We start from the raw sequence: 23594 nt of genomic DNA, 5'->3' as shown, positions 1-23594 counted from the left end.
TTGGTTCAGGTAGGAGTGTATGGCAGCTGTTTACTTTGGGACCATGGCAACATCTTCTAACACTGACCCACTTTGCTTCCTCTGTGTATCTTCTAGTGAGATGTGATGGCATCAGCCTTTCAAGAAACAAGCTGGACTTGCCCCTTCTTAAAAGAGCTGCTGGAGAGGTCATACTTTTTCTGTACACTATCATGGCCAACAAGCTGTAGTCTCCTGATTAAATCTTTATTATGAGTTGAATATCTGGGAGTAAAAGATAAGGATGGGTGGACACGATAGCACATGGTGGTCTGGATTGTTGTTTTAGCCTTCTCTGAAGGTATCTGGACCCTTTTGGTTGAGGATAGATGCCAAACATTCTGTCTTACTTTGTTATGACCAGATCAGAAAATGCAAAAAGCGCATTTTCCTCTGAGGGGGGTAATTTGTGAGCACAAACCTGTGAGCCTTTATTCATTACTTGGTTTATCACAGCTTCCCTGCCTGACACTGCAGTAGTCACTCAACCTCTCGTCTGTAAAATATGGACACGTTTTTTCTTACCAGCGCGCTCTCATCGTAAATCCTGTTTTATTTGCCTCAGCGTGGTCGCTTGAGGATTACTGCAGCAATAACTATAAAGGACCTAGAGATCAGTGATAGGAATTGATAGAATAAGAATTGGCGGTGCAGTATGTGGTCCTCAAGGGGAACATCTAGGGCACCTATGTGCGTCTAGACTGGTTCCTTGGAAGGAGTGGGTTTGGCTTCCTTATGGAGTGTGTGCTTTTAATTTGATCTTCAAGTTTTCTGCTGTTGATAAGGCATAATTTCAAGTGAGGATTAAAGAAAAACTGGGACTGAAGTATATTTACTAGTATAGCAGCTAATAGCCTGGAAAGAAGAGTGCTGTATTTGTGGAAGAGACGCAGCCAGCAGAGTGTATAATGGAGTTTCAGCTCTCTGAGTTTGGATGCAACAGAGTTTTCTGATACATGGATTCCTGCTCTTTCTGGCTCATTAGTAACTAAGACAGAGATTAATGCTTGTGTGGGAGAAATAATATGTTCCTGAGAAGGATCTGAATTCTCCTCAGATACACAGATGCAACAATTTGCAGTTCACTCAGTCGAGAGCTTGGCGTATCTCAGTGAACCCACAGTCAAGATCAGTATGACTGGGATGACATTCTGCTACGTATATATCGATTCCTTTCACTGGCGTGATGTGTAGGGTATAAACGAGGAGCAGGAGGGCACCCATCTCTGTGAAACTACTCATTTCATTTCTGATGCAAGGTTAACGCTACAAAGATTTGTCAGCATTTTTTTTACAGTGGGACATCAAAAATAATTGAAGCCACATCCCTCAGCTATATTTGCAAAATCCTAAGTGTGGCTGGAGCTGTGCGAGCACAGTGGGATTCTGATAATTTAATCCATCTGGATGTACTGCAAATTGTGGATCAGAAGACTCCTGTTGGCACAGTCTGGGTTTCCATTTGGATGCTCTCCTGACGTACCTCTGTTAATGGAATGTCCATGTGAGAAACTTACGGGTTTTGACGTGATATTTTTCAGAATGTATGACTTCACTGTGCCAACAGTGGAGACCATGAAACACAACATTGCATTTCTAAATGAACAGAGTACATGCTTGTTTATCATTCTGTGCTTGCTTAATTTTAGTAGCAAAATGATTTCTTTCTTTTTTTTTGCTCTACACTTTAGAGTGCACAGTTTACCTACATTTGGAATGTGTGTGTTATCTTCTCCAACTTTTTTACCCTCAAGAAGCTGAAAGTAAAAATTAACCTGTCCCTAATCTCTAATGTTGGAAATTATGGGAAAGAGTGGTGTGGAGAGACCCTTTATGAGTCTGCATGATTTAGCCATTTAAAGGATTGATAACAAGGAATTTAAAAACGTAATGGTCTCTAAATGTTCATTTTTCCATTCAGACACACTCTTTAATAAAACTGAAAGTAATGTTCAAATGAGTATTTTGAGTATTCTGTTGAAACCTAAATCATGCTCATGTTTGCTTGTATCTGCACTAATTCTCTTATATAATAGTATGGAGATATCTAACTCAACTATGTTTGTTTTTTTCTGCCCCCCTCAGTTAATGGTCTCATGACGCTTGGATTTGCAGGTGAGCATTTCTTCTAAAGTTCAAACTTAAGTTTCTGTTTTGTTAAGGGCAGCCATTTGAGAAGTGCTTTCATCTTATTTCAGTTAGTCAGCCATCATGCATTTTTTGCGACTGGTCTTGTCCGTTGTCTGTATGGACAGAGAGCGTTGTAGTGTTTGTAAAAGTCAGTCTCAATAGTGATGGTAAAATTGCAGAATTATTCATAATTGTGAACCCCTTTGGCCAGGGGTTTAGACAGAAACTCTTGTGTCATTAGATTGTTCCTGTCAAGTGACTCTATCGGAGCTTTTTCTGTAACCCTGCAACATATTGAAGCTCTGAAGAGCGCCAACCAAAAATACCAAGGCCATGGAAAATCCATTTAAACACCCCGCTGGGAAGGGGCTGGAGTAAATTGTCAGTGCACCTGACGTCATGGAGGAGAAACTTGTATTCTGTTGGATTTACAAGGGTATAAATCAAGTAATAGCTGGCTGTTCAGAATACCCTGCCAGGGGAGGCGGTTTTGTGCAACTTCTGTCAAAGCATCAGTGTAGGATTTACGTGGCCAGCTATGCAATTTCCATATCTGGTTTTGAATTCTGCCCAGCTTTAATGTTCATCTGCAGATCTCACTGTGGAAAGTGTAACTCACAACTGCTGCAGCTGCCAGATGAACTGTCGGGGACACTTAAATAGGCAGGGTCCATGCTATCACGTTAGCTTCCCAAGGACAAAATTGCCCCGGTTCGTAACTTTCATTATTTCTGTTACTGGTGAATAATTGTAGTTGTGATTTTTTTCTGGTGTAGATGAAGGCTTAGTGTCAGCTCAAAGAGCTCTGACGATCAGATGTAGCGAAGGAGGTAGGGTCAGGTCCCAGCGAGTCAGGTGTACGCCTGGAGAGGTTTGTGGTCCATAGGAAATGTTAGGCTTGGGGTCTCAGGTGCGGCGTAGGCTGTCCAGTTATGGGCCTGCTGCTACTGGAAGGTATGTGAAAGCAAAATATTTCTTTGGTCAGGTGTGGTGTCTGTCTCTCGTTTGGCACACAGCATCACGGAGTCATTGACTTCCCCAACATCACTGAGTCCCCAGCTAAAGAGTCGGCTGCGATAGCTGGAGTTAAATTGCAAGGTGCTTCTGCCTGGGCTCCAGAGCAGCCACCACCTTCGTTGGTGAGACACTGCATGTGCACTTGAGCCTGTTTTACAGTTACATGCCCCATTTCGAGAGGAGGCGGGCGTGAAGCCTGAAACCAGACATCTGAAGTTTTTTTGACTAAATAGTGAGGAACCATGCTTTTCAAGTGAAGGCTTGCACGCCTTTGGCCTCACTTCACCTGGCACCGTGTAAAATTAGAACCACCGGCTCTTTGATGGTGCCCTGCCCTCAAAATGACTAACAGAAGCAAAAAAATACCTCCTCTCCCTAGTGTAAATAGGGTCTGAGTGAAAATGTAGGTTCGTAAGAAGAAGGTGCAAGACCTAATTCTACTTAGACTTCTTTTTTCTATAATTAGAAGAGGATAAAGTGATCTGTTCTTCTTGGCTTTATTCTCAAAAAAAAAATGTTCCTCCAGAGTTCACAGGAGAGTTGCCTGACACCTCCTGAGAGGTTTGTTAGGGTTGCAGTTTTGTTCATGTAAATCCTTTTCTCAGATTTGTGCTGCTGTAAAGAGAAGAAATTACACTCCTTTTTTTCTGACTAATTTAATTTGGGCATTTGTATCAAACATGTTGACATACATATACTTAAAGGTAATTCTTAATGTTCTACAAAGTGTATGCACTTTGTATATAGAAGAGCAATCAAAACAGTGGCAATTATAAAGGTAAAGCAAGACATATTTAACTACTTAATCAAAACAAAGTGTCTCAGCCTTATCAAAATTAAATATTTTAGTCCGAATAGATTTTTTTCAGATTTGTAACTTTGCAAGAAATGTCAAAATACTATCTTTGTATTGCAATGCAGATGTGGGCTGGATGAGGAAAACCTTTGACTTTGACTCTAAATATTGTGGATTGGCCATTACAGATTGCAAAAGATACAGTCTTGTTCAAGTCAAGGTGAATGCTTTCTTTGCAAGTAGCTGTATGCTTGTAACATCAGCATCAGATAATGGTAGATAATTCCTTTAATATATACTAAAGATATACTAAAGAAAAAGCTTAATTGTGACTGTGGGATTCTGAGCCCTTTAGCTGGTAAGCTATACAAGGGTTTCCGACATCCAAGTTCATTTACGGTCGTATGGTTAGTTCAATGGGACACACCTGTGTAGGCTTCAGAAGTGCTTTCTGTACTCAAGCATATGATCAGTAACTCCAGTTAGCTTTTAACTATGCGTGCAAATGGGCAGTAAGAAGTTAGTATGAGTAGAAGCTGAGTGAGACCAGAAAAGTGACTAGGTAGGTTCATCTATGCTAGGTCTGAAAGATGATACTATACGTGGTAACACAGAGTAATTGGTACTAAGTTATGTTTTATGTATAAGGGTATATTTTATCTACAGAATTGTTTAGAAAGTTGAATGTTAGGTTGGCAACAATGTAAGTGACAAGCAGAATTACGTGAAGGACTTTGTGAATGATGTGTTCGTGCTTCTTCTATTTCGTTGTTTGAGCTTTAAGGTGCTTTCTGATTTTTCCTAGGTGCACGTCAGCAGACTAATCTCTGCAATGAATCTCTCATGTTAGAAAAGTTGCCTGCCTGTGGAAAATCCTTTGAAGAGATGATGAAGAAAGTGGACTCTAAAAAATGGTGCAATCTGACGGAATTTATCATGTAAGAGTTTGTTTTGGTTTTGATAGTTCTCGCCTTATGGTGGTGTTTGTCCTTTAAAAAAAGGATAACCTCAAATACCAAGAACACTGTAACACCTACATCCTTAATATATCCCTAATGCATGTAAAACATTTGTGTTCTAGGTAAATTGAAAACGTCCTGTATTTGGTTGCCAGTTGCAGAGGGCTGAGCTGTAGCTCTTTAGTCCCTGCAGTAAGGCCACATGCGCACAGAGAGACCCAGCTCTTCACTTGAAGAGTGCACAAAATGGAGCACTTCAGTGAAAACTAACCAGTGCCCTGATCAGTACGAGCTGCTGTTGTGTTTACCTCAGACAGCTGTGTTTATATTTAATCGATATTTATAGAATCATAGGTTGGAAAAGACCTCTAAGATCATCAAGTCCAACCATCCGCCCTACACCACCATGCCTAATAAACCATATCTGAGGTGCCACATCTACATGTTTTCTAACACCTCTAGGGATGGTGACTCCACCACCTCCCTGGGCAGCCTGTTCCAATGTCTGACCACTCTTTCAGTAAAGAAGCTTTTCCTAATAACCCATCTAAACCTCCCCTGACGCAACTTGAGGCCATTGCCTCTCGTCCTATCGCTCGTTACCTGGGAGAAGAGACCAACACCCACCTCACTACACCCTCCTTTCAGGTAGTTGTAGAGAGCAATAAGGTCCCCCCTCAGCCTCCTCTTCTCCAGGCTAAACAGCCCTAGCTCCCTCAGCCCCATCAGACTTGTTCTCCAGACCCCTCACCAGCCTCGTTGCCCTTCTCTGGACACACTCCAGCTCCTCAATGTCCTGCTTGTAGTGAGGGGCCCAAAACTGAACACCGGACTGGAGATGCGGCCTCACCAGGGCTGAGTACAGGGGCACGATCCCCTCCCTACTCCTGCTGGCCACACTGTTCCTGATACAAGCCAGGATGCCGCTGGCCTTCTTGGCCCCCTGGGCACACTGCTGGCTCATGTTCAGCCGGCTGTTGACCAGCACCCCCAAATATTTCTGTGCATTTTAGGCAAATGTTACGTAAATCGATTGGTTTTTTTGTGGAACTGCTAAAGCAATGTGCATTTAGAATCACAGTAGTCTGTTTTCTCTGTTGGTAGCAATGCAGTTCCCTCCTCCGATTTCCCTTTTTCTGTGAGACGACATGAACATTTCCTCGTACGCCATTTCAGAAATCCACCTCTTGGGTGAAATTGTCCTGTCCAAATGTGAAATGGTTCATGCTGTTGAAACTGCTGCAGTTTGTTTCTTTGCCTGCCAGATAGCGTGGAGAGAGTGAGCAGCACCTGTTTTGTTTGGATGTCTAAAATACTGCAAGACTGACAGCAGTGAGGGTGGCATTAGTATTTTCTTATCTCTGTTCCTATTCTGTAGTTGCTGGAAGTATTTGAACATCTCTCTGTAAAGCTGCACACTTCAAACCCTGCTCTGAAGAAGACTCACAGGGCTTGTGTAATCGGTGACATTTTTGGCTTTGCGGAGCATCTGCTGCTTCAGAGCTTGTCTGCTCACACATAATGCTTGGTTTTCGGAAGTGCTGAGCACCCTCGACACTGACTGAAATCAGAGGAAACTGCAGGTGTTCAGCACTTCAGAACACAAGACCCAAGTGAATTAGCTCTGGTGTGGTAGCAGAACATCTTCCTGTATCTGAAACGGCACTGGCGCTGTTTTGGGGGCTGCTCCTGAGGCAGGGCAGCTACAAGCTAGCTACCACCACCTCTGTTCCAGCATCGTTTAGACTCGGGTATGTTCTTGTCTCATGTGATCGTTGGTCTTGTCTCCTGTTTAGTATCACCTCATGTGATCCAAGATTTTGCCATCACCTTATGCAAGATTTTAACTAGCCGATCACCAACAGACATGACAGAGAACAAAATGCTGGGCTGCTGTGTTGCAGCAGTTCCCCATGTTTCTCTTGCCACTGACACCTGTGTTGAGATGTCCCACCTGTCGAGAAAGTTTCATAATCTGGCAGCATATTAACAACTTAGATGCTATTCCTTCTTAGCACTTTTATTTGCACACACTAGATGACTTTACAACCTTGCAGCCTTTTAAAAAGTAGATTCTTAAAACTCATGGCGCAGGAATAAAAGACGCCCTCATGCAGCTCTCCAACCGTGGGGAAGAGCAAGAGGAGGTAAGCCCTTCTTATCCAGGTTGCAGGAACTGCATTCAAAACTGACAAAGAAATGTTGTATGTGAAGGAGAAGGAAAACCTTGCAATGCAGGTACTGCTAAATTTATTTAACATGTGTCTGTACATTATGGAGCAATAATTTTGATTTTGCAACTCATCTAGGTATAAGTTGTTTTACTTATTTTGAAGGAAGCACTGTAATTTTGCTCTATCTGATCTTCATTACAATTGTATTTTAATCACAAAACAATTCTTTGCTGATATCTTGTTCGTATTGATAAGTATCCTCAACTAATGGGACTGCTTGCAGCAGAGATAGGTGCCTACAGGAGTCGAAATATTAGACTCCATCTTTGCTAATGCAGGTGAAGAAGGAGGCAGCTTTTCACAAGCCTTCCACTAAAATTTCTGCAAGAGTTTAAATATTTTCATGCAGGATTTTTCTAAGGTTTGGAGGTGACTGAAGTCTCTGAGTTCTCCCGACTTGCAGTTAGAGTTAAGAATCCACCTTGCTTTTATCCTTTCTGATTGCGCTTCCCCTTTAGTGTAGTTTTCATTTTCTGTAGAAGAAAATTCCTGCCTGTCTGTGGAGACTGTTTTGTCTCAAGAAATCGGTCAATCTGAAGCTTTGCTCATTTTTACCCATATGCAGTACCAGAATAAGAATTCCAGCTTCTTCCAAAAGAAAAATCTTTTACATTTTTGCATAATATACAGTTTTTGAAAACTTCTTTCTATCATTTATATTTGAAGTTCTATCTTAGGAGACAGTAGAGGGGGGAATTTGTTTTGGAATTTATTTCCTGAATCAAGTGTTAATCAAGCGTTATCAGTCTGATTACAAACTTATTTAAAGGGTTCATTGCACTGAAGAAACAGCGCATTTACATCTACCTTTAAGAATTTTACTCTTTTGAGAACAGACATTGGGATTTGACATCAAGCTTTATATAAGAAGCGTATAGGCTAATTTCTTCCGTCTCATTGGAGGAACCCTGACACATGGGACCAAAACACTTGTTTATTTGGAATATTCTGACATATTAACGAAAAAAATGGTATTTTTAGCCATGGTCACTTAAAATTCAGAATTTAAACCTGGTAGTATTTGTTCACTCTGATTTTACTTCTGGCCTCTAGCGCTAAAAATTAGTCAGCCAGGGTCAGATAGTGGTTTAAAATTGTGAGTTTCGTATGAAGGAAACTGTTTCTTCATAGAGTAATTTCTGCATGGTGCTTTTCAGTTACAAAGATCTTTCAATATTTGTCTTTATATCTGTCATGCTTTAACCCCAGCTCACAACTAAAAGCCAGACAGCCGCTCACTCACTCCCCCCCAGCGGGATGGGGGAGGGAGTCAGAAGGGTAAAAGTGAGAAACATCGTGGGTTGAGATAAAACCAGTTTTAATAGGTGCACTTCAAAAGCCGTCTGTGAAAGCAAAGCAAAACCAGGAACCCATTCACTGCTTCCCGCCGGCAGGCAGGTGTTCAGCAATCTCCAGGAGAGCAGGGCTCCATCCCACGTGACGGTTACTTGGGAAGACAGATGCCATCACTCTGAATGTCCCCCCCTTTCCTTCTTCCACCAGCTTTATTTGCTGAGCACGACGCCGTACGGTGTGGGATATCCCTTTGGCCAGTTGGGGCCAGCTGTCCCGGCTGTGTCCCCTCTCTGTGCCTGGTGCACCCCCAGGCTGTTCGCTGGTGGGGTGGGGTGAGGGGCAGAAAAGGCCGTGGTGCTGTGTAGGCACTGCTCAGCGGTAATGAGAACATCCCTGTGTTGTCAACGCGGTTTTCAGCACAAATCCAAAACATAGCCCCGTACTAGCTACTATGAAGAGAAGTAGCTCTGTCCCAGCCAAAACTAGCACAGTATCTTTTATCGAAATGTAATCGTTTATGTAAATCTGCTTCTTTCCTAAACTTTGTTTTACGGAGGAGTTTTGGCTCTTCAGGGTAAATGGCTGTCCTTGGTTGCGGGATTGTAAACAGCAGTTATCTGCATTGCTTCACTGTTTGGCTAAGCAGTTGTGAGCAAGATTTCAGTGACTTCAATTTGCTGTAATTTAATTATACTGTAAGATTTTCTGACAACTCCGTTAGTCCTTTCTTAACTTTATTCTTAACAAACTCGTGTTCTTTAAAAAGCAGACTTTTGACTGATTTTGAACAGACTTTCTCATGTGTGGCAGCTGATACTGGAAACCAGTATAAGAGTTTTAGCCCCCACAGCATATCTTGATCTTGCTGGAAATGTGTAACAATCACATATGAATGGTAAAATTTCAAGTAAAGTTTTACAGAAGTACTATCAGGAGAAGGTTTCCCTGTTAGTTTATGCATTTTTTTCTGTGAGTGTTCATACAGAAACACCTTGCCAGAAAAGTGAAACCTTCAGAAAACATCTGGAGACACACTCATTGACGAAAGAGGAGGGGATCAGCTACTCAGTTTTGCTGATGCTTTTTGGCTATTCAGAGGGACCCCTGAGGATGAAAAGGCAACCCAGTGGTTTCATGACAGGAAGTTATGATGCATGGCAAGTGACCAAGCAGAGCCTGAAGTGTGGGTAAAAGTTATGGGGAGTTAACAAAAGCAAGTATACTTTTTGTTCACTGGAAGACTGGAAATTATAGACAGCTTTTTATTCTTAATGTGTAATATTTCTGTTACTTTATATGTATTTATAATAACATACATGTTATATATTTCTGTATTATATATAATAGATATAATAACATATATTTCTGCATTATATTCTTAATATTTAGCAACTGCAGCTAAAGATGTAAAATCTGCTACTGTCCACAAACCTAAGCCCGTTATTAATGGTCAGATTTTTTTCACCATGCTCTATGTGACAATAAATCCTGGCCTGGTTACAGTGGGACTGTAGTCGAGAGGCCAGGTGTGACTAATTCCTGAAGCAAGTGGCCAGATGAAAATGGGAGTACCCAGAGCTGCCTTACAGGAGCCTGAAAAAATGTTGCGTATTGTAGTTGCGTAGATTACTTTCTATTCTTAGCTAGTGAAAGGGTTTTCTAAATACTTCTAACTAGATCCTGGAAACAGTTTTAGCTAGAATAAACACTCTCTAAACAAATCTCCGTGTCCCTCCTAGCCCTAACCTCTGTGGAAGTAGGGGACCGAAATGTGGTCATGGTGGTTCTTGGTGCTCTACAGGCTGTACATGATTTTAAGTCCTTCTCAGAGTGACTTGTGAGTGTGACGTACATTATTTGTTTCTGGATCTATCATCTTGCGTTCACCAGTCTTAAAATGCATATGATTTAGAGAAGTCCACATTTGTAACTCATCCAGATCAGTCTGTGTAACTACACCTACATCTTGTACTTCTTCACCATTTACTATGCTATTTGCATACTTAAGCAAAAATTATTTGTTTGCCTCACTTCGTTGATTAAGATATTGGGCCAAAACTTTTGCAGTTGCCCTCCATGAATGGCAATTACTTTTTATAGTTAGTTTCCAAGTTCCATTTATTTTTAATGGATTTTTTATAGAACAGTCTTTAAACGTGAATGAATCAAATACAGTGATTATAAGGAAGCATGTGGTATCTGCTCACACAAAAGATTAATTTGAAAAATCCGTAAGGATGTGTTTGAACTCCATATATGCATTTCTGATCAATTGGCTGCTATGAGAGATAACACTATAGAGGTGAGAAATATGGATCTATATGGCATGTCAATGCAAAAATCTTTAGTGCAATGTATACCAAAAAAGACATATGTAAAAAGCTTTGATTAATTAGAAAGTTTTACTTAGTATATGATATCAAGTCTTGTTGGACTAACTTTAATCTTTGCTATTGATTAATCCTGTGTTGCATTCCTTATTGACAGAGTTACACTACTTCTTTTCACACGGGCATCTAGTTATTCCATTCAAAGTCAGCACTTTAAAAAGACTGTCCAAATTCAACTGTAGTGTAGCACAAACCGGTCAGCTTTCCTGATTTTATTACATTGTTAGGTCTAGAAAGTATTTCAGTGGTAGCAATAGGGCTAATGGCGTTGATCACTGCCATTCACTTTTTGTTGACAAACCACCAAGCACCTCATCTGTTTACAAATATGTGGACCTCGTTATCATTGATTTGGGCTTGCAGTTTTTCTGCAGTAAAAATTCTTGGGCTGTAAGAATACAGAGAAATAATCGAGAAGTCACTACTGGAAGAGAAAGATGGCAGTAACATAGATATTTAGTCATAGTCCACCTTCCTTCTTTGATTTAAATGTGAAGAGTTGGTGCTGAATTTACTCAGCTGTCAGAAGGGAAACTGTTTCGGGCAGAAGATGCAGAGGTTGCGTCCAGGGCATCGGGCAGCAGATGCCACTGAAGAACACGACCCTATTGTCACTCAGGCAAGTGTATCAGGAAATCAAAAGGAGGGCAGTATGCTGCATGGTCCTGGGCAGGGTGAGATCCAGTGAAGAGAGCATCCTTCTCTCTCTGAATGGAGCTGATTAATTTCTCTCCGATGTCGTTAGGGACAGTGATGTCAAATGAGCCCAGAAAGTGAACTTCCTTCAAAGACTTTCCTTTCACCAAAGAGAAATGGATGCCTACATGTTTTGTGCATGTCTTTTGCTGCACACTTACTCAATTGTATCCTTACGCATCTTGTCAGTCCAGCAGTCTGCTCTTACACTGAGTCTCCACACAGGTGTGCCAGCTTGGAATTTTCTAAGGAGTGCATCCCCAAACTAATGTCTTACACAGCCGAAGCGAACTATGGAGTCGTTTTCTTTAGCTGAATTAATAAATGAAATAACAATTGATCACTTACTATCCAAAAGATAGTGCTGATATGTAATTTCCAGTGTTTGAGTCCTCTGAACATTTTCTGAGGGACAAACCAGCCTTAGTAACATTCATCTGCTGTTGGAGTGAAGTGTGGGATTTGATTGTTATCTTTGATCTAGCCGAGTGTCATCTCTTTCAGTGTAAGGCATTCTGTTATTTCAAGCTGATACTACTGTTGCAGCAGTCATCTCACAAGCGCATAAGGTCAGATGCCTACTACCCTGGGAGCTCCCAGCCAAGCATTCTGAGGGTGAAATAGCAGTTTGTGTTTTGGAAGAGAGTTCTAGCAAAGTAATGCCTGTAAGATCTGGATTTTCTGTTTCAGAAAAAGAATTGATTGTAACAAGACTTCTTCCTGCAGTCCCTGCATTTCTTTTTACCTCGTGAACCCTGGCTGCACGGCCCAGAGAGCCCCTGATGTGCTGTGAGGCAGTGACTGTGTGGCACTGCTCTCTGGCACCTGGAAGATATTACAGTTCTGATTTTTCTGAAGTTTTAAATTCGAGTCCTTAGCGGAATAGGAGAGGGCAGAATGTTTCTTTAACTATGTGCCTGAAGCTGATTCATTGCAAGTATGTGCGTACCTGGTGGAATTCCCTGCTTTGCTGTGAGCATGGTCCAAGGTCTGTCCCCATGCTAACAACCAGTTATTTTCTGTACAGCCTCAGGGTAATTTTCCCAGAACCCTTTACATCAAAAGTGAATTCTGTAAACAGAAGCAACAGGCTACAGTCCCACTGAATATGATGGAGTCCACCCATGTTCTGTACAGATGTTGAAGTTGTGAAAAAGGAAATAAGGAGGAAAGATGTGTATGACTAGAGCCAAATTTGATCTAATCTTCTGGAAAAATAACCCTAAAGCTATTGCTCAATTTTAAAGTCAAGGGGAGTTATGTCTGTTACAATTTGGCCCAGCTAAACTAAACTAATCATAAAAGTGCCTAGTTTTCAAAGAAACATGGTAAAATATTGAGGAAAAGAAAGCCAGATGACATTAAGATCAATGGGAAAACAAACTGTGGAAGAAACATGTGCAATGGAAGATGAAATTATATGCCCCCAGTTCTGAAAGCCTGGAGCTAATAACGGAGTGTGTACGGAAGAGCCCTCCAAACTGAGTCATTCTCTTGGTCAGTTGTTGAAGTTTTTTTCGTCTTCCCCACTGAGTGCTGCAGGAAGTCTGATCTAGATGCTGACTGGTGATTGCATCCAGCTGCTCATGTCAAAACATCTGTGGAAGAGGAATGTGCTGTGAAAATCTCAGACAAACTGCTGAGCTTGTTTCGCAGCGAAGGTGAGCACGGATTCGTATGAGCTCATTTGTTCCCACAGTAACGTGTGTCCCAATTAGAAAGCAGACACCTTTGGCTCATTCTCTTCAACTTTGTCAGAAAAGCCTCAGTTCTGGATTTTTGCATGTGATTTTCTCACATGAAAGACAAACTGGGGCTGCCTGGAGCTGGACTGGTGGGTGGCCACCACACGTGTAATTTTAGATCCAGAATAGTACTGGTTAAAGGCAGTCCCACTCTTCCTCAGTTGTGCCATGTAGGGGTGCGTGTGTCTGTATTTATATTAGGATTTATATCCCGGTAGACAGACTAGTATATTGGTTATGCTTTGACTTGGACAAATGCTGCAAATCACCAATGTGCTTGCACAACAAAAACTCACTATATTGTTGCCTGATCTCCATGTTATCCTCTGCAGTGTTTTCATGGAGCATTCTGTACGTGTTTGAAGAGTAATTGCCCTTTTACCCCAAAGATTTACTTGGGGAAGGCAACCAAAATTCCTTATTTAGCCTGCTGTAACCCCTCCCGGTTTTGTCAGTCCAGATTTTGTAGAAGAAAATATGATTTGTCAGCTTAGTGTCTCTGTGAAGAAAGGTTGAAGAAACATGCACTTCATGTGGCCGTATGGCAGTGTCATTTATTTACTATTAAGTATTAGGTGCAGTACAGAAAAACAGACTGCCGGGGTTGCATTTTCTTCTTCTTTAGTAGGATGGTCTTGCTTTGGGCTTCCCACACAGATACAGTTGCTGCTTTTTTGTAAGCTCTCAGGAAAATGCAGGTAATGCTGATATTTCATCCTTTCTACCTGTGTATCTCTTTCACCTCTTCACATATCAAAACTTACAGTAATTTTGTATTTAAAAATTCTTCTAAAACCTCCTGGAGGTCATGGCAGTAGTGGCAAAACCAGCCTGCTAATAATTACTCCGAAGAACCTCTTATTTTCCTTCTGTGAGTCATGCCTTTCTTTTCAAAAGCAAAGAGCAGCAGCTTCTAAATCAGTTCGGTGTGAGCAAGTAAAATAATGGAAAAGAATGTCAGATTTGAAGAGTTGTGTTGCCATCAGGCTGGTAGCTGACAAAAGCAATTTTTCATTGCAGAAATAGTGATGTTTGCCAACTGTTATTTAAAAAATTGGGAATAGAAGAATCCTACTTTTTATAAAGCCTCACCAAATTGCCAGACGCAGGGCTGTGCTGAAAATGTGTGCGTTTGCCTGCTGTTTTGGATCAGCTGTTCTAACCACAAAGCCGTTGTGAAGTTCATGCAAAGGCACGGCTTTTCCCAGAGTGAGGCTATAGCAGGAAATCTTTAAGAGGAGCTGCATTTCAGGTGGATCTCCGTTACTTTCATATGAAATATATTAGCTTTTTTTTATGTTGTGTAAATAAGAGTATGTCCTGATGATTGTCAGGAAGGGGTTGATTTGACTTCAGAGACAGGATTCCAGATCAGGCAAGAATACTCCGTTAGTACGTAATTGCTATCCTCCCGATAGATGCAGAGGTTGAAATATGGTGACTTAATGCAGTTATAATTTTTCTCCTTTACTATTTAGGAGAGGGAAGGACATTTTATAAAATTCATGGCTGTGAAAAGGAATTATTATTTGATAATTCCAGATGAGGGACTGAATAGGCTTATGGCTTTGAACACTCATTTCTAGTATGTTTTCTCTCTTTGGTGCAAAGTTGTGGCAATGCATTTCTAGATCTGTGCTGTGGGCACCTTACATGATGCAGAAAGGTGGTGAAAAACATTAATGAACATCAAATTTTTAACGAATTATTCTAAGTATGACTTCTGAATTTTAATGATGTATGAAGGACAATGGCAATTATAATTTCTGTAAAGACCTGCAGACCATTTTGCTTATAAATGCAAAGCCATCGCTTTGTTCTGCAGCATACTGTAGAAATAGCTCTGCTGTGAACTAGCAAAGCCTTATCAGCTTTTCATCCGATGAGATTTATTGGGCTTTCATTTTAGACATTGGAAAATCTTGCTTTTTACAAAGAAAACCTTGTTTTGAAGAGCTTCCTTGCAGCCATTAAATGGGTTGAATGAACCGGACAAGGAGAAATTGGCCAGTCTTTAGGAAGGCAGTGGAATTAAATACACAAACTTTGAAGAGATCAGATTTGGTGAAGTAAAACAATGTTATTTGTTATTTATACCACAAAACATGTTGTAACTGCAGTGTACAAAAGCCTCAACTCGGGGATACCATTGTTGAAGAATGGGGAGAAGACAAGATGATTGGAGTTTGTTCTTTGTCAAAGGTTAACTGTTTCTTTCTTGTTAAACCACTGAAGATTCTGTCTCCCCACCATGGGAAAAATGATGATGACTGTATCATGCCAAAATAGTGTGCTTTTGCAGCCCATTCTCCATCTCATCAAGGTTTTTCAGAGTTCAGACCTTCCTGCTCTTCAGTTTACGCATAATTTTGCAAATCTTTATGAAAGTTCTTAACAGAGTGAGAAGAAAGGGATCTCTGAGTCTGCTACGAAGTAGGAAAAAAAAACGACCTTTTCATTACCAATAGCTGAAAACTCTTCAATTTTTTAATTGATTGCAGTTTTTCAAGTTCTTTTTTCAACAAGTTTGACATCTGTTACATTTATTTGTCATGAGTCATTGTTTTCAAAAAGACAGTGCAATCTGGCATTTTCCAAAAGGTCACCAAGGTAAATATTGATAATTGCTTCTTAAAGTTCTGAAAGAGTTTTCAACACTGGCAAAGTTAAGGTCACCAGAGGACACCAGTTACAATATTTTGGCAAGGGTGCTGTCAAATTGATGTGTGCCACAAGCAGACACATGAGACTAATGGCTGGTAGCTTGCACCCACAAGGTGGGATCGGTAAGTCAGTGCTTACTTTACCGAGTCAAACAACAAATAGAAATAGTTCAAGATACAAGAATATAATAATCCCAATGAGTAAAATCCCTTGTGAAAAAGAATATACGCAATTTAGGGGTGATGTCAGAAAGCACTCTGCTGTTAAATCTCATGACTGTCAGCTGATATGCACTTGCAACACCTTTCATGCCCTGTTTGAATTTTACTGTGGCAAGATCAGTAATAGAAAACAATCTTCATGGAGCTTATTATTAAAGATTGTATTTCAAAATAAACAATACATAAGATTTCTGTCTAAAGCTACTTGGTAAAATAATATGGCGTAACTGATAGACTGGTGTCAATTGCGCAATGCAAATATCATGGACAGAATATTTTTAGAGGCAGTGAAAATGCCAAAGAAGATAAATGTGTTGTGAAAATGAATACTTAACATAAACGTTTGTGGTTCTTCTGTTTTGGTTTGCAAGATAGTTTCTACATTCTTGTTTTCTAAACCAATCAACCACAAACCTATAATAACCCAGATTAACTCAACAGAGGGAAAAAAATAGATTTTCTTGCTTCAGGCCACATATGGTATTAGTTGTGTGGTTAACTGTTGACAGCACAACGAGGTATGAGTTAATACTACCCATTTGTTCTGTGTTCAGAGTCTTGTTTCAATTACAGAGTTTATTATGTAACGATACTTTAAGAGAAGTATTTTACATGGTTAATAGACAAGGCTCTGGCATTTCTATTTACCCTTGCAAAACAGTATATAATTCAATGGTGGAAAGTATGTCCAAGACAAGAAATGCACTGTTCTGCACCCTTATAGACAGTAGTCACCTTCTTCAGCCTATTGCATAATTTGCAAACGGCAGACATATATATTTGCTAGTTGCATTGATAAATGTATGAAATTACTATAGTACTTATGACAAATAATAGAGATACAGCAGCTTTGTGAAATTAAATATTTTTTTTTTTTATGATAAGCACTGAATGTGTAAGGGGTGGAAGGAACAAAGGTTGCCGTGGCATAGAGCATAGGTGAACAATTAAGAGCACCATTCTTTTCAGCTTTCATAAAACTGATCGTTCGCATTGCTTTTGAATATCCAAATGTCCTTCACATATTTGAATGACTGCTAAAATGTACCATTTCATATTAAAGTGAGTATCAGTTCGTTACATAGATGGGTTTTGGGAATGGAAATGTTAAAATAAATATTCTGGCATCTAGAATTGGATTTTGTGTCTGCCTCCATTATGGAGCCTGTGGAACTGGGAATTATCACTGAGGCCCTGAGTCTGATTTATCTTCAAGGAGGTAGCTTAAGAAGTAGAATGATCTTACAGTGGTCTATGTTATGTATAATTTATGACGTTGCACTGTAATCTATCATGGATTTTTGCATCATATTACTGAGTAGTATATATGCCTAATACATATCTGGGCTGACATGTAGTACACAGGTGTAAGGTATTAGTGTTACTACTCATGCAAATATAGGTACAAAAATGTGAGATTGTTTCTGCTTTTGACTATTCCTGTGCACAGAAAAAAATGGTGTTTTTTCTGTCAGTGTGAAAACAAGTCAGTGTTTTCATTATCCAAAGAGGAGTTCGATAAAGGCGCAGAAAGTAAAAACACTACTTGGCTAATCACAGTGCTTAAAAATTCACATACCCTCTAATAGCTTTTTTACAGTAAGGGTTTGCAATCTTTCACAGGTGCTGTGCCATATTACACTGTTCTTTCTCAAATTAAGGCAGAGCTTAGCAGGACCCAAGAAGGTGCGTAAACACGGCAGGGACAGAAGCTGAGAACCAGATGCCTGCCTCAGGTGATATCCTCAAGATGCAGGTGCTGAGTCCCCCTGCTTCTGGTCTGCAGCCAGTCTTACTGAATGCCTTCCAAAATCTGCTGCCATAGCATTTTTTGCACCCACTTAGGAGGCTGCTGACTTGTCCTTAAGCAACTCCTGGGAGTGCTGCAACACTCAAGTCAGCTGTGGAGAAGGAGTAGGGCCCTTCGGGTCCACAGTTTGCTTCTGTTGTCTGTGTGAGCTGTCAGAACAGGCTAGGGAAGCCACAATGCACAAGAAGTTGTTACTTAAGGAGGAGGCATGTGTATTTACCTCCATGAGCAGGAGAGGAAGATGTAAGAAAGGAAGAAATCCACTTTCAGTGGTGTACAGACTGTACCGTCACAGTCATGCTAAAACATAATCATGTAGCTGAATAGTAGTTAAGCAGGACTTTCCTACACGTGGTTCTTCCCCTATCACATCTTTATGCTATACCTTAGATTCTTTTCCAATGTTGTTACTGTTCCTCTGATTCTGTGGTTAGTTTTTTATCAGTTTTGGTCTCATTTGTGAACTCTCTGTGGACAGATTGCAGTTTTAAATATGTTTATTATTCAAAACTGCAAATATCACTTGTTCATTAACTAGTAGTTGACATGATCTGAAGTTTAAGATCTGTAATTATTCACCTGATTTTTGATTCCCATTATTTGTGTTCTGCTTGGAACAGAAAACAGTTCGCAGTCCCCTTCCAAAGCAAATGGATTTTGTAATTACAGGAGTTTTACCAGTGTGTATAAAACCCATTTTCCATAAATAATCAGGAAAAAATCTATGTTCTTGGCATGTTCATAAAAATTAAGTAAGGAGGAGTATGGAAATTATGATAGAAAGTTCATCTTAGAAGCAGATGAACTTTTTTTGATTTATTTTTCATTCTGTGCACATGTTGCGGTGGGTGTTCCTCAGAGTGTAAGCCTGGTTGACCCGGGATTTCTTTTCAACAGCTGTGTATCATCAGATATTTTCCTCCCCTGTTTCCACTTCAAGCAATGATGCTGTGGTGTTACAAAAGGCTTGTGTTACTTTGGACTAAGTGGAATCTAACAACAGCTTCCACTCAGCAGATGACACTTTAGTATCCTTTTAAAAATGGAATCTGAAGCAGTTGTTTGTAGATGTAAGGTGGAATGAATGAGGATGGATATCCTGTTATTTCTTTCCCTGTGAGTTTTTGTCTGCTGGTCAGAAAAATGACTGCGTTCACGGGTGCCTGTTTTGAATGGCTGTCTGGGGGCCCAGCAGTGTGGTACTGATCTGGATTAGAGCCACTTTTTCTCCGCTGGCGTGTCGGCTTGGTCCATCTAGATGGGAAGAAAAGCCTTGAGCTGCTGAGATGGTGCAGAGAGCATGCTGCGAATGACTAGGTCAGAGCAGCTCAGGGCTGGGCACTGGCTCTTCTCTCCTGGCTCTGGGTCCTCCCCAGGTGTTGGAGGATTGCACTGAAGCCAGGTGGGCATTTCATTTTGGAAGCAGTGGTGGAATAATGGTTTTAGCATGGAATTGGAGCATTTTGAGAAGAGTGTTAAATAAGCCGTTATCCGTAGGAAACTTCACAAAGTGAGTGAATGTTTGGGGAAAGCAGAATTGCCTCAAGAAGTTTGCTTTGAAATCTAACCTGACAAGAAATAATGGAAATGCACCTTCAGATGGTGTTATTAGCTTCTCAAGGCTCTCATCTCCTTCATGCTTGGCCTTTGAAGGACGGTACGTGGTAGAAAATGCTAATGGTTTTCTTAATGAGACTGAAGGGAAAGGCAAAGCTGATGGGAAAGAAAATATACCGGATTTTAGTCAGATTTTGCCTTCACCTTGGCATAGTGTGAAATAACCTGAACTGGACAGGAAAATAATTGACTGTAATAGAGAAATAGCAGATGAGGCAGCAGCAATTGTGCATCTGTGATTTTCAGCACTGATTTCTAGTATTTACTAGAAATCAAAAGATGGTCTGGTCATTTGGGTCTGAATTTTGCACCACTTCCTGCTTCCCTTCACGTGTTCTAGTACAAGGATTAAAATTTTAGATGTAAAATTTTAAATACTGATGAGTATAGCAACACAAAAACGTGATGTGTTTGAATGCTTGCCCTGGAAACATACGGTCTGCTGTGATGACAAGCCCTAGAAGATAAAGGGCTTTCACTAGTTTACCAACTTGACAAAAAGTTTGAAACTTGATCCATAAGTAAGAAGTCTTAAAGTTTGCATTTCACTTACAGAAACACAAGCCTGATTTGTTTGACTATAAGGGATAGGTATGTAATAATGTGTGCTACTTGTAGTCAACTGCTGTCACTTGACAGGTATGTGTGTGGTCTCGTAGAGAGTACATGTCTGTAAGGCCAAGGTGTTCCTTAATAAGTTGTCTGGCCAATTGTGTTCTTACCTAGGTGATATTTTAATTGTGCAGCTGACTGGAACTGTTACACATTAACCCTGTTAATTTCAGAACCATACCTAATTTTTTTGCCTTTCCTCCATTTTCTCATTCTTGGACTTTAAATATGATGTGTCTTGTGGATATATGTTTTTGGAAAGTTAAAAACTATTTTCTAAAGAAAATACTGTGAGTTCAGACACTACTTTGAACCAGAGGGGAGAATTTATATTAAAGATATCATGGGTTAACCCTGGGGGGCAGCTAAGCACCACACAGCCGCTTGCTCACTTCTCCTTCCCTCCACCTCAGTGGGGCAGGGAAGTGGAAAAGGAAGAATAAAAGCAAGAAATCTTGGGGGTCAAGATAAAACAAATAAAAAGTTGTTTTAAAAAGTGAAGGATAAGTGAAAACAAACAGAAGAAAACAAAACAAGTGATGCAAAGGCAATCACTCACCACTTCCCGTGAGTAGACCAGTGCCCAGCCAGTTCCCAAGCAAAAAGATGGCTAACCTCTCTAAAACTGCCTCTTTTCCCTGTTATTGCTGAGCATGATGTTACATGGTATGGAATATCTCTGTGGTTAGTTTAGGTCATCTGCCTGGTTGCATCCCCTCCCAGCCTACTGTGCACCCACTAATCTATTCACTGGGGGACAGAGTGAGAAATAGAGAAGGCCTTGTTGCTGTGAAAACACAGTTCAGCAAAAGCTAGAGCATTAGTGTGTTGTCAGTACTGTTTTGGTCAAAATTCTAAAACATAGCACCATATGAGCTGCTATGAAGAAAACGAACTCTAGCCTAGCCAGGCCCAGTACTATCTCCACCCCTTATTCCATACCATTTATATCCTACTTGGGAACTACACTATCCAATACATCCTCATTAACCACCAGTCCCCTTCCCATCCTTTGATTTATACATGGGTATCTTCTGTTGGTCTACAGATCATCCCTGTGAAATGTCCCTAACGTGCCCGTAGCATGTCCACTGAGTTAACTTAGTCCGTGACTTGGGTCCTCTCTGATGGTGGTCGCTCTGAACAGGAGAGGAATATTGTGTTGAGTTACTGGACACAGACACCTAAATCAGCTCAAGTTAAGTCACTGCTGCACTTGTTTAGCTTTTGCAAGGCTTTCTCTGTTGGTTTAGGCGATTCCTGCTGTGGTACTTCCTAAAATAGACAAATCATGGGTTATTTTCCCCCAAGGTTAAGTCTTCTTGAGGTACACATTGGATTTCCCCATCCTCCTGCATTACCCACCCAGTGTACTGGGTCCTTGAGCAAAAGCAATCCCACAAACAGGTTTGTCTTTTCCCAAGAGAGAAGCAAACCATGCTGTTTTCCCCAGCCACTTCCTCACGTGCATTACAGGGATCTTCTCTCCTGCTAAAATATGCAGGGATTTTGTTTGGTCAGGGCTGGGTCAGTTACCTGATCCTCTGGTATCAACTAGCCAAGTGGCTTCTGCTAAATTTGCATCCAGCTGCTTATACGTCCCAGTACCCATCCTTTTCAGTATGGTCTTGAACAGTGCATTGTATCTTTCAGTCTTCGCAGTGGCTGGTGTGTGATCAGGAATGTGGTACCGTGTTCCTTGGCCCAGGTGCTAATGAGGTTATTTTGGAAATGAGTCCCATTGTCTGACACAGTTCTTTCTAGGGTGCCATGTTGCCACAGAACTTGCTTTTCAAGGCCCAGGATGGGGTTTCAGGCGGTGGTTTGGGTTACAGGGTGTTTCTAACCAATCGTTTGTTACTTCTGCCATGGTCAGCAGATGACGGCTGCCTCGGCGGGTTTGTGGCAGTGTGATATCATCAGTCTGCAAGGCCTCCTCTTACTGATATTGCAGCCACCATCCTTTACACCAGAGAGGCTTTACTCATGTGGCTCATGGTGCATGTTTCACGTTCATGAATAACCTGTGCAGTGGCTTCAGTGGTTAGGTCCACCCCTCGATCTTGAACCCAAATCTACATTGCATTGCTCCCAGGATGTACTGATGTTACATGTGCCCACCAAGCTAGAATAGCTTGCTCTTATGTTCCCAGCGTTGGAGCAGCCAGGTAGAAATTCACTCACCTGGCTGATGGGTGAAATCTTTTTGCCTGTCTCGGAGCTTGGTCGTGGATAGGGACCGTGGATAGGTTTTGACTCTTCTGTGATTTATATCGCATTCCTCTTCTGTACTGCTGCGGAATAGGCTGCCTCTTCCTCTCAGGAGGAGCTGCTTCTCCTCTTGCTAACTGAGCTAGTCTCTGCTTCCGCTGTTGCTTCTTGACTACAGGCACAACTATAATAGCTGAGAATTAAGTCTCTGATTTAGTCTCAGTACACGTTTGTGTGGCCTCAGAGCAAGAGACCCTCTTCTCCATCTCCATTTGTGTGGCCTCAGAGCAGGAGACCTTCTTGCCCCTTTGAGGGCACTGGACAGCATCTCGATAGACATGGACCAGGCCCCAGCACAGCTTTAGCAGTCATTGTGTTCCATGGAAAGTGTTGCCACCCTTGCACCAGCCAACAGAAACATGAGACACTAAGGAGCAGTGGACAAGATGTTTGATGAGTGCTGGAAGCACAGGCCTTAATTCTTGACAGAGTTGTTTGGAAGCTCTGTCCAAAGTGCAGATGTTAAAGCTCAGGGTTAAGGGACTAGACACACTGATGTAGCCACTCAGTGTTTCATGGCTCTTGGAAAGCAAACTAAAAAGGGGAAGATAAACAGGCATATTAAAACATCTCTTTGGAAGCACAACCTATGTGGTTCTGTAAAGATTCTGATATTTATTTTTATATTATTTGCATGTCAGCATTGCAGGTGTCCATGTGGGGTTCTGAAGTACAGGATTATCTTGAGGATTTATTCAACTTCAGAAAAAAAAAAAAAAGAACCTAAAGTGGATGCAACTCCTCAGCCTTTGAGGAGTTGTGAATACTTACGAGGCTGCTGACATGGGCAGTATCGTGAATGTCTTTCTAAAGCAGCTCTTGATTTACTCTGCTTTCTCTGAAGAGAGATTTGCACCCCTCGCTTTTTGCTGAACAAAGAGTGTTGCCCCTGCTGCCGTCTCTGTAGCTGCTCCAGCTGTACCACTGCTTACAAGGCCTTTGGGAGAAGACTGGGAAGTGTTCACGTTAGAGGTCAAGGTCGGTGGCAGCCTGGTCCATAGTGGTCATGCCCTGGTGGAATTCACAGTCTTGAAGAGTATGGGCCAGATGAAGTGTAGAGTCAGGACCTCTGACTTCAAAGCAAATGTTCAGTTGTTTAAGGAATTAGTGCATGGGAC

At 41.2% G+C, this 23594-nt stretch overlaps 1 protein-coding gene across 2 annotated transcripts in view; it reads left to right on the top strand.

Moving 5' to 3' along the window:
• Positions 1–23594, top strand: part of RAMP3 (receptor activity modifying protein 3) — a 53773-nt gene that overhangs the window by 14973 nt on the left and 15206 nt on the right. The window contains exons 2-4 of one of the 2 annotated variants that reach the window (XM_075418545.1): positions 2104–2133; positions 4767–4899; positions 6299–6439. In XM_075418545.1, the coding sequence (XP_075274660.1) occupies positions 2104–2133; positions 4767–4899; positions 6299–6329 (194 nt within the window). In that variant the 3' untranslated portion in view covers positions 6330–6439. Of the gene's footprint in view, positions 1–2103; positions 2134–4766; positions 4900–6298; positions 6440–23594 lie in introns of those variants that run through there. The other variant, XM_075418544.1, reaches the window with a different exon arrangement.

The sequence above is a fragment of the Opisthocomus hoazin genome, chromosome 4 (assembly GCF_030867145.1).
Source record: "Opisthocomus hoazin isolate bOpiHoa1 chromosome 4, bOpiHoa1.hap1, whole genome shotgun sequence".
NCBI classification, from domain to species: Eukaryota; Metazoa; Chordata; class Aves; order Opisthocomiformes; family Opisthocomidae; genus Opisthocomus; species Opisthocomus hoazin.
Note: the sequence above shows the minus strand (reverse complement) of the source record. Positions and strands in the feature narration are given on the sequence as shown.